Genomic DNA, 11,299 nt, shown 5'->3' with positions numbered 1-11,299 from the left:
CCGCCCTGGCGGGGGGTCAGGCTGGAAGATCTACTAGGTCCCTTCCGACCCTAAATCTATGAAACTATGACACTGGCATTTTTAAGGCATAAAAGAGGTTGGCCCTTTCGCAGCCTATTTTTTAATAAAACAAAGGTTTCCCTTCAGTAGGTAATCCTCACACACACAAACCCTCCACATGCTCCAGCTATGTGCTTGTCATCCCATCCCCCCGTTAGCTACTCTGCACTGACTGGAATAAAATCAAGTGATGCATCTGTTCTGATGTCGAAAGTAGTTCGCTTTGCCATTAGCCACATTCAGCCTGAAATTGAACCTGGCAAGCAGCTGGTACGCTTAGAGCTAGTTTTGCTCCTAGACATATGTGTTTTGACGGGAATTGTGGCCTCCTTTGGAGCACATATCAGGGCGCTATGGAGAAAAGCAAATTTAAAAACAAAAGAAGAAAATCAGTCTGTAACACTGAGTGTGGGTGATTAATTTGGAACTATAGGTGATTAATTTGGACATCCTTCACACTAGCCTGCCTGCTCATTCAAGCTATTTCTTCTTCAAATGTTGCTGTTATTTCCTTTTCCTCCCATCTGAAGTGATCAGACCATCAGGAGTTGAACAGATACCAGCTCAGTTCAAGCAGTCATCCCTGGTTACCTCCACTGCAAGCTGAACATGAGGCTCTGATGCCTGCTGTGGCTTCAGTATGGCAGTGAGTTTCTCTTGGATACCAACCCCCTACTTGAAGTTCACAAATTGGGAACACGTGGTTAAGCAATGTTCTCAATCTCTTGCTTTTTAACTGAAAAAAGCATTTGGAATAGATAACAGCATCATGAGGTATCTTGCTATTCCCTCATGGCTTCTCACCACACTTCCAGAAAAACACAGGACGGCGGAACTGAATATGATGTTGTAGTGGCTTAATTCCTGATGCTGAATCGGTGCACTATTCTGCTCATCTCTTTGCACACTGAGCATGAAAAGTTACTCCCTGTGCCCAAGCATTTACAGTCGAAGCCTCCAATTCATGAAGGAGGCCTACACCCCAATTCATGAATGCATTTAAGCAGAAGTTTGAGAATGTGCTGAAAGTCAAAGGGGCTTCAACCCACATGGAAAATTAAGCACACATATTTGAAGTTAAGCTTCAACACATATATGAATAGGGGTACAGTCCTGCATTATGGCCTAAATATGTTCCTTCCCATTTCTCATTGCTACCTGCACTGAGAGTGACAGGATTAAAAGAAGTCAAATTATTTGTTTGACTGAAAACCACAGCTTCATGGAAACTGCACTGATTTGACTAAGAGGCCAATTCAACTCATCTACCTAACCTTCTTTTGGAGGTAATCTTTTGTTTACCCCCCAGGGTTGCCAGCCAAGGATGATTACACAAAGGGATGCCATGTGAGTCAATACCCGAGTGGGAACTTGAACTGCAGTTTTGGTTGAGATTGGCTATAAAGTGAATTTTCTGTTACCGTACCACCTCCTTATCAAAGAGTCCTAAGCCAAACACGTTTTTCAGCTGCCAGATAAGCTTTGGTACACCTGTATAACATCATGTGCCAGAGCGTCAGCTGATGTGCACGGTTTTATGACAGTTACACCAGCTGGGAATCTGCCCCCATGAACCGATATGGGCCCAAAACCAGCTCCACCTTTCAATGGGTAAGTAGCACTTATGTAGCTAACTTAAGCTGCCTAAGTAGCATTTGGGTCATTTATGCAGAGTATAGATCCTTCTCCTGTAGATACATTATTCCATGCGTTGACCTCCAGAGGCATCCTGGGAACGAAGAAAAGTTTGAAGAGTCAGTCCCACTAATTAAATACTCATAAGCAACAATGTAAATACCTTTTAATAGCAAATTTAATAATGAAATACTGATGTGATATAAATGACCAAATGGTACAGGTAAGTCATATAACCAATTGATTAAAATTTATAAAATGTGCATTCATCTAAAGAACTAAGACTCTTATTTAAAAAGCCTAACAGATGGCCAGCCTGTTGGGGAAAAGGACATCTTATCTAGGTTTCAAATCAAGTTTTAAAACAGAACTTGATTCATCTTCAGCTGGGCTGTTCAGCAAGGACAGTAGTTCAAGGCTGAACAGCAAAGATGCCAAGGTGAACATAGATTATTATACTCTATTGCCTGGCCCAGTATCAAAAAGCTTACTAAATAAGGCCAACATTTAAAAAAAAGTTTTAATAGGTTCTGCTCCAATTAATATTCATATGCCTATTTATATCAACTATTAAGCTATATCTTGGCCCAAACCAAATGTAACTGGAATAAAGCCACTAAATGTGCTCTAAGCAACCTTTAGCTTATTTCTTTTGACCTGTATTTCTTGGACTTTCTAAAAATATTCTCACCTCTGACATTCTGTAGCATGCACATTTCCTTTGCCTCTTCTCTTACCTAAACTTTGGGCAAGCAAATACAAACAAATGCTTTACCATATTGCCATTAAGTAGCTTAGAGCCTACTATAGTCTACGCATGTAAATCACAAACAGCTGAGGAGGGCCCTTGCTCCTTTGAATATAATGGTTACTTGCCCTGCAAGTGATACCCAAGTTAGAGACCCCACTCACTTAGTGGGGTTTAAATCTACATCTTCCTCTTTCCTGCAAAGTTCTTCAACCACCCTGTGGACTTTGACCTTTCTGTAAAAGCTGGTTCACTGGGCTGCCAAGAGGGGAAGATATGTGGACTTGAAAAATCAAGGCTGAGAGTAGAGGGTGCAGTGGTCCAGACCCCAGTGCGTTTTTGAATTTAATAGTCATTGGATAGACAGCAGCAGAATATCTTCTACCCCACTGACCAACTCACTTAGCCATTTTAGTGTTGCAGGGTGGTCCAGATCCCAAATCAGGGCCTCATCATATGAAGTACTATACAGACATAATAGAAGACAGTCCCTGCTCCCGTTGTAGTCTTAGCTCAACAGGCAGGTGAGAGAAATCTGGCAATGATAAGGAAGAGCAAGATAGCGGAAGTACAGCATCTTTCTCCACATATGGTTGTGCACACAGCTTTCTGTGTAGATTTTTGACAAATTCTTTTTTTTTTTCACTAATGGAGGCAAATAAACCAGTCAGTAGCTGTAACCTGAGGTTTGATTTCAGCACTTTCACACAAGCAGAAAAACTGAAGTCTGTTTGCAGCTCAGTTTTACAGTGGGTTTTTGGTTATGCACCATTATGTTTCTGATTTCTGTGTTTAGGGCTTTGGGGAAAGGTTTCCAGAGTGACAGCTCACCAGTGCTACTAATTACCTTCCCAGTTCATCAATTGTAAATGGTTGTCTTCCCAGCTTTTTCATGCGCTTCTGGAGAATACCTGGAAATGAAGAACCAGGTGTGCAGTAAATGTGCCGAGGGGACCTATTCCTTGGGGAGTGGGATCAAATTTGATGAATGGGATGAACTGCCAGCAGGATTCTCCAATGTGGCAACTTTCATGGATACTACTATCGGCGCAGCTGAGAATAAAGCAGACAGCTGTGACAAGTAAGAAAGAACCTTATGGACTGATCTGCAGCCACACTCTCAAAAGAGTTTTGACTCTCTTGGATTTAGTGGGATTAGCACATAGTTTTGCTGTGGGGAAACAGTTGCTTTGTTAGCATACTAACATAGATTTTGCATGGTGTTAACAGAGGAACAGTAACTGATATACAGTGCCTATCAGAATGGGACCCAGTATCATCTTTTAATGGGAGTTCTCAAGAAAACGAGGGGAGAGTGGTGCCCACTATGCTGTCTAGATGCATACAAACAAAGACATTTTGCAATCAAAGCGAAGTCTGCATAGTACCAGTCAGCATACTGCAGGGTTATTGAATAATGAAAAATATAGGAGAAATACAACAAGCCCTATCTGACCTGCTGCAGTTGCTTTGCACTGGCCCATCAGCATAAAGTCAATTTAACTAATCACATGAGCATTCCTCTATCCCAGGGGAAGGGAGGGGAGCAGTCCTCAGATGACATAAGGCCAGGATAACAGGCATGATAAGAGTAGCAAGGGCTCACTTGCTTTCAGCCCATCTTCACTTTCCTAATGGCCTTCTATGGGTTATTACTCATTAGCAAAACTAAGAACAGCCTGGGGCTTCTGTGACTTGTGCCTCAGTCATTCCAAGACTGATTTAAAGTAAAAGGGTGCTTGTACATATGACAATGTTACCATATACACGTGTTGAAAATTTCCTTTGTGTGGCTTAATGGTGTTACACTTTACACATACTTGTGTTTTGGGGGTTTACATGAGTTTGCATCGTCACAAACTAAACCACATCCCAATGTAGTTTAGTTTGCAATGTTGCATCTTGGAATGTTGCAGTCATTAATCTGTCTGCTCACCCCACAGATGCAGGGGAGGCTGGCAGGCTGCACTGAAAAAAAAGGATCAGGCCCCTCACTGCTTCTACTTTCAGCAGGTGCCTGTGACCACCAGGATACCTGGGGTTGCCTGGGACCAGGCTGGCTTGCCCCTGGGGCAGTGCAGAGAGGTGGCAGGAGGGTGGCTGGGTGTGCTGGCAGCCAGAGAAGGTGGTGGGGATGGTGCACGGGGTGCTGGAAGCCCAGGTGGGCTTGGGGAAGACTTGGATCAGGAGCTTCTGAGCTGTGGCAGCACCTGGCCCACAAGTAGCCTGCCCAGCTGGCTCCAGGGGGCACCGCCACTGCGGAGGGAAGGACTGGGGCCCCCACAACTCAGGGGCTACTTGGCCCACTGGCAGCTCACTCCATGGCTGTAGGAGAGGCAGGCAGGCTTTGCTGGAAAAAAAGAAAAAGAAAGGATCAGGTCCTTCACCACGTCTGCCTTCAGTAGGCACCTGCAGCTGCCAGGACAATGATGTGTATACAGCGACGGAAAAATAAAACCCACCGTTTTAATTAAAAACTCACCGTTTCGGTTTAGGGGGCATAGAATGTAACCCTGAAGGACTAAACCCCCGTCACGTGTACAAGCGCCCAAAGTGTTTTGAAGCTGTCTCGAAAGCTATGCCATCCTCAGTAGCTGAGAAGGGCTGTTCATGAGGCTCTGAGATTTGATATTTTAGAACACGGGTCAGAACACCTTCCAGCGTAGGGTACATGAGACATCCCACCATGGGCTAAAAAAGCTCTGAGAAAAGGTAAACTTTGCAGAGCTCATTACAGTTACTGTGAAAAATGCATCTGAAGCCAATGTTAGAGGTAGGGAATGAATTTGTGCCCCTTATGAAGCAATATAGTTTTATATAAGCCATATGTTTATAGAAGGATGTTAAAAATGTCTTCCCCGTGCCTGTGCTCTAAAACCAGGTTTGTTTTGTTTATGTTTATCAGCTCCTCATGGACGCCTCGTGGGAATTACATCGAGTCTAATAGGGATGACTGCACGGTTTCTCTGATCTACGCAGTTCATTTGAAGAAGTCTGGCTCTGTCTTCTTTGAATACCAGTATATTGACAACAACATCTTCTTTGAGTTTTTTGTAAGGGCTTTTCTACACCGAATATAACCCCTAGAGTAAAAGGACATGTTCCAGATAAAGGCCTACACTGGAAACTGTTTATTTTTCTCCTTCTCTACCCATTTAGTCTGAACAAACTTTAAAAAATCTCATTTTTCCTTGTTTACACTGCCTGTTAACGTCTTTACATTACATTCACAACTGGCCTATGCTGACTGCTTTCATTGTTGGGTAGGTTTTTCAAAAGTACCTAAGTAGTTAGGCAGAAAGCTCCTGTACATTTGTGTCCAACGTTTCTGTCACTGTTCTCCTAGTTATAGGGGTTTATGGCATCCTACCATAACGTTGAAATCAGCAGAGAATCTGCTTTCACATAGTTCTTCTGAATGCCACAAAAACATTTCTGACCATATTGAGTTCCATGATATTCCTTGGAGTAGTTTTTTTTCTCCTTTGCCAAAGTTTTGAGTCTGGATAATGAGCCTGATCTTAAAATTAATCCTTATATGAGTCTTGTTCCTTCATATGGATAGGTCTGTGGATTTCAGGGGAACTGCTAAGAGAACAAGGGCTCCAGGTTGGTTCTAGGGTCCCTTTAACTTGGAAGAATGCAGTCTACTTTGGTACTACTACACCTGTGTATAGGTCCTAGAGCAGGGGCTGGCAACATTTATAAGCCACAGGCCAGAACAACTTGGTCTCAGGCTGGTGTGGGCTGGATGGCTTCAGCAGTGCATCAGCAGCAGGAGGGTTGCTTGTGTCCACACTGGGGCCAGGCACTGCCACCATTTTTCCCAGCCCTTTCCTCCCTGCCCAGATCCCAGGCTGTGGTGCAAGCAGGGCTGGGGCTGGGCAGTCTGGGAGCTTGCCCCGCTACTGCCGCTTCTTCCTAGCTGAAACTTGCTCAGCCCTGGCTCACTTTTCTACCAGCTGGAAGCTGCACCTGCAACAGGGTTGCGGGATGGGCAGGTGGGGAGAAGCACTGGCAATGAGGGTGGAGCTCCCCTCTGCTTAGCCCCACAGACATGGGAAGAAGCAAAACCCTCCAGCTCCTCAGGTGAGATCCAGTGGCTATGTGGGATGTAGGTGACCACTGTTGTAGAATATGTGGAAGCCTGTGGGAATTCTCTTTCCAGGGCATGTTACCGTAGAAAGCCAAAAAAGTTCAGCTTCAAAATTTTCCAACATGACTAGCAATTTTAGGTGCTTCAGTTTTGGAGAATTTAAGTGAAGATACCTTCAAACAGGCCTAATGTTCAAAAACGACAGAGGGCCCACTTTGAAAAATACCTCCACTGGGTATCCAAAAGCTGAGGAGCAATTGGAATGAAAACTTGCCATGAGTCAGCTGTAGTCTTAGGGTCTGAGTCATTACCCTGTAGCTGTGAGGATGCACAAGCTAGCTCTGCTTGAGGCTTAAGGTTGGGATTTTCAAAAGAGCCAAGTGCTAGAAGAGCCCAAATCCCATTGACCTTCAGTGAGATTTGTTTCTCAAACATTTGGGCTGCACACTTACCATTTGTGCCCTCAAACATTAGGGCTGTGTGAAACAGCACTGTTCCATTTTGACTTGCATTTCAGCGTTTCGATGGAACAGCTTTTCATTTTGAATTTAGTTTTGATTCAAAAAGGCTGTTCCATTTTGTTTAATTGAAACAGTGATGCTGCTTCAGCGCTGTCTGTAGTTTCACCCATAGGCTATAATGGGGAAGCTCGAAACAGCTTCTTTCATCCAGCAGGCAGATCAGGGGCCTGCAACCCTGGGAGGGCTGTGGGGGCTGTGCCAGTCCTCTCAGGGTTGTGGGCCCCCAATCTGCCTGCCAGATGAGGGAGGGAAGCCGGGTGCTGCCACCTCCGACCAGTGCCAGCACGCTGCTGGTCCCATGCAGCAGCACCCAGTTTCTCTCATCTGGCAGGCAGGTTGGAGCCTGCAGCCCCGGGAGGGCTGCAGGGGAGGTGCGATCAGGCTTAGTTCCCTTTCCCAGCCCGATCGAGCTGGGGAAGGGAACTGAGCCCCATCACTCAGTTCCCCTTCCCAGTGCTGTGATTCATCAGGCTGGGGAAGGGAACTGAGTGGGCTGAGTTCCCTTGCTCAGCCCGATCCTAGCGCTGGGGAGGGGAACTCAGCTTAGCTGGGCTCAGTTCCCTTCCCTAGCCTGATGGATCGCAGCACTGGGGAGGGGAACTCAGCCGGGCTGCTTTGAAACTCAAAATGTTTTGAAACTCAAAATATTTCGACTGCCCTTGTTTTGTTTTGAGGCTGTTTTGAAGCCCTCTGTTTTGTTTTGATTTCACTGTTTTGTGATCGAAATGTGTTGAAATGAAACAGCCGGTGAAATTTCACACAGCCCTATCAAACATGCCATACTGCTCTGCACTGGATGTCTTTAGAACCTAAAGCAGTGTAGTTGTGTGCAGGCTAATTAATATCCCTCAGCAGTGCTAATTAGCCAAGGCCCTTTGTTGACACAACAACTCTGCTTTCAGTTTTGGAGGCAGTCAACTTGAGACAGTATGGCATGCTTGAGGGCACTGCTGCCAGTCATCGTAGGCTTATTGTATGGCATGGGCTTAGGTGCTGTGGAAGATTCTACCCAAAGCTATCTTGCATTCCTGGTCAAAGTTGCAGGAGCCGCTCAGGAGGAGGCAGATGGAACTTACCAGGGAATAAAAACTTGGAACAAAGGTGCTGGGCACTGTCTGTTGGCCTCACTTGTTGCATCGGTTGGGTCTCGCCTTCAAAACTATCAGAAAAACAGGGTATCTCAGCTGAGTGTTAGAGCTTAATTAGCATTTGTAAACCTTTTTGAGCTGCTGGAATAACTATATATCGTTATTCTTAGTATGGGATGGAAAAGGATGACAAAAAATAACTTGGTTTCAATGCCTGGGGCACCTTCCTACTGCTGCTAGTAGTTCAATGCAACCTCTTGCACTTTGATAAGAGACAGGGCATACTGCTTTATTAAACCCCCTAAGGCTTTTTATTAGACTGTCCTGCCTGGTTCAAAAGATGGAAGCAGCAAATGTGCTTTTACCATCAGTTGAATGTAATAGGAACATGCTCCTAGCTGTAGATATTTCAATGACTGACTGAGTTTTCTTCTTGCAGAGAAGCAAAAACATTAGGAGCCATATTGTATTCCATCTATTAGGCATCTTAGTGGATGTAGATGCCTACATTCAATCTGTTCTACCCTATTTAAATCTTCCAAGTCCATTAACGTATGTACTTTTATAACCTGTTATCATCTTATTTTTACAGAATCATACAATCATAGAAGAGTAGGCTGGAAGGGACCTAATGAGGTCATCTAGTCCAGCCCCCTGCTCAGAGCAGGATCATCCTTATCTAAAACTTTTAGACAAGTGTTTGTTTAATGGGTTCTTTAAAATGTCATGAAAATTCAGGCCTGAAACATCAAAAAGCATCCTAGCTTGCCACAGGTAGAGGCAGGGTGATGATGGCACTGCCCACATGCAGCTACTGCAAGGCAACGAAGTAGTTGTTAAAATACTCTAAAGAGATGAAAGGAAGTCTTCATTTCACCCCCTTCACTCCCCACTCCCAACCCCAGCTGCAGAGAAAGAGAAAACTCCATACAGATCATGCCAGTATGACTGCAATGTAAAATTCCTTCCTGATCCCAAATATGGTGGGTTACAAAAAAGCAGCAAGGGGTGCATGTACGTGAGACGTTTACTGTGGAGCTGACTAATTATCTCTGCCATAAACGGCTCAGCATTTACACATGCATCCCTATTAGGGCACAGGAAACTAATAAATCGGACCACAGGTTAGTACTTGTAAATGCAAGTACTAGCTGGCTGCAGAGTTTTTTCATGCGTAGCAATGCACATATAGATGCTGACCCAGCTGGCTGGGGCACGAGGGTGCTTCAGTGTGGGGTAAGGGGGCAGTGCCTGCTGGCTAGCCCTACACTGAAGCACCCTTGTGCCTCATCCAACCCAACCACAGCAGGCTGAGCCGGGTTGGAGCAGTCCCAGGCTGCCATGGCTGCTTTGCCTGGGCTCCATGTGCTATGCTTGAATAAACTGCAGAGCTTATTTCTCCAGAGTTAAGTGCTTCCAGGTGCATGTTCAAACAGCACACCTGGGAGAAATTACATCTGGAGCAATAAGTTCTGCAGTTTATTCATGTATGGTGGTTACATGTATAGATGTACCCAAGGAGGAGAAGGATCCACACACCTTTTGTATTAGCTGGTTTTGAGGGACTTGAATTGAATCTGACTTAGACACCCGAGTCCACTTATGTGTACAATAAGTAAAACAGAATCTGGCGCTAGGTCTGAAGGTCTCAATTATTAGTTGTTTTTAGCAAAATAGCAATGATTTTTCTTGCCTGAAGTTTTTTCCCCCTCATGTGCATCAATGGACATGCTGTCGCTTTAAAAGCTCATCAGCAAATAATTATATCTTGGCAGCTGGATGCTCATTACTTCCTGGGCTCCATATCTGCTAACCTTTAACACTGCACTTTCTCTCCAGAATGCACTGGGCAGTGCTATCTTTTGAAGCCCTTCCTTAGAGTGCTATCAGTTCTGCATGTGTGTGCCTAATGTCTTTGTAGCAAGTTATACAGCCGCTATCCAGAATGCATTAACAGCGTCCCGAATGCATTACCAGTGGCACTCAGGGTGGCACAGCATCTTTCTTTGTCTCTAGGCAGTTTAGTGGTATGTATCCAGATTGGGATAATTAGCCTGATGTCTAACTGGGGTCACTGTTTTTAATTGACAGATTCAAAACGACCAGTGCAAGGAGATGGATTCCACAGCAGACAAATGGGTGAAGCTAACAGATAATGGTGAATGGGGCTCTCATTCTGTAAGTGCTGTGTATCACTTGATTAAGGCTCTTGTTTCATTGATAATTTAACATTGTTTCCCATGAGGTGCCAGGAAGTAAGGGCTAGATCCTGTGCATTGAAAGACTATTAAAGGAGCACAAAATCCCTTAGGATCAACATCAAAGTTGATGGATGCTGTAAAGGCCCGGTCCAAAGACTACTGAATCAATGCAGATCTTCTTCCCTTTTAATCATGCCTTTAAGAAAGCAGACAGATTTATGTGAATCAAAATGCCATGAGTCACTCTCAGCAACTAATCTAGAGGCCTGGTTGTTCATTAGTGCCATAGATTTTCTGCTTTGTGGAAAACACTGCAATCAGTGGGAGCTTCATGTGTTCATGTAAGGATGCCATTTGATCTCTTATTTTTAAGTGCATTTTGGAGCTGGGTTACCTCTAATTTGTTCACTGATTGAACTCATGAGTTTAAAATCCTATTAGCAAATAAACATAGCCATCTCTAAGGGTCTTGTTACACATTAATTTTAGATGGCTTCTGGAGCGCTTAACGACTGCCTGGATTCTCCAAAAATTAACACCTGAAACTAGTTTTAAAAACTCTTTAGGCAGTTTAAAGTTATGCCACCCCAGTGGTTTATCTCTGATCTGTGTTACCCAGCTCATGTTCCATGAATGTGTGACCACTCACCACAGATAAGGTGCCCAAGTTGCAGTCCTCCAGCATCCCAGGATGCAGTGTCTCCACCCCCCTCATCCTCCTGTTGTCTGTGGACAAAATTTCTACCCCCTGGACTATGCTGCCCAGGGATAGTTCTGGCACCAAGCCAACTGTGCCTCCAGTCCCCAGGAGTGTGATATTGCCACCCCCAGGGGTGCACCCCATGCAAACAGCCAGCAGAACACATGCCAGTTACCATGCCACAGGGCACGGATGGGTCCAGAGTGAGGTTTAGTGGGGGTGGGCTGGGGGAACAAATAGGGGGATTGGG

At 44.8% G+C, this 11,299-nt stretch overlaps 1 protein-coding gene across 1 annotated transcript in view; it reads left to right on the top strand.

Annotated features, from left to right (window-relative positions):
- Positions 1-11,299, top strand: part of KIAA1324L (KIAA1324 like) — a 112,559-nt gene that overhangs the window by 30,487 nt on the left and 70,773 nt on the right. The window contains exons 2-4 of the mRNA XM_019509512.1: positions 3,329-3,524; positions 5,349-5,496; positions 10,240-10,326. Coding sequence (XP_019365057.1) covers positions 3,361-3,524; positions 5,349-5,496; positions 10,240-10,326 — 399 coding nt within the window. The 5' untranslated portion in view covers positions 3,329-3,360. The remainder of the gene's footprint in view (positions 1-3,328; positions 3,525-5,348; positions 5,497-10,239; positions 10,327-11,299) is intronic.

The sequence above is a fragment of the Gavialis gangeticus genome, unplaced genomic scaffold (assembly GCF_001723915.1).
Source record: "Gavialis gangeticus isolate Ggan-Ray unplaced genomic scaffold, GavGan_comp1, whole genome shotgun sequence".
Classification (NCBI taxonomy): Eukaryota; Metazoa; Chordata; order Crocodylia; family Gavialidae; genus Gavialis; species Gavialis gangeticus.
This window is presented reverse-complemented; position numbering and strand designations above follow the sequence as displayed.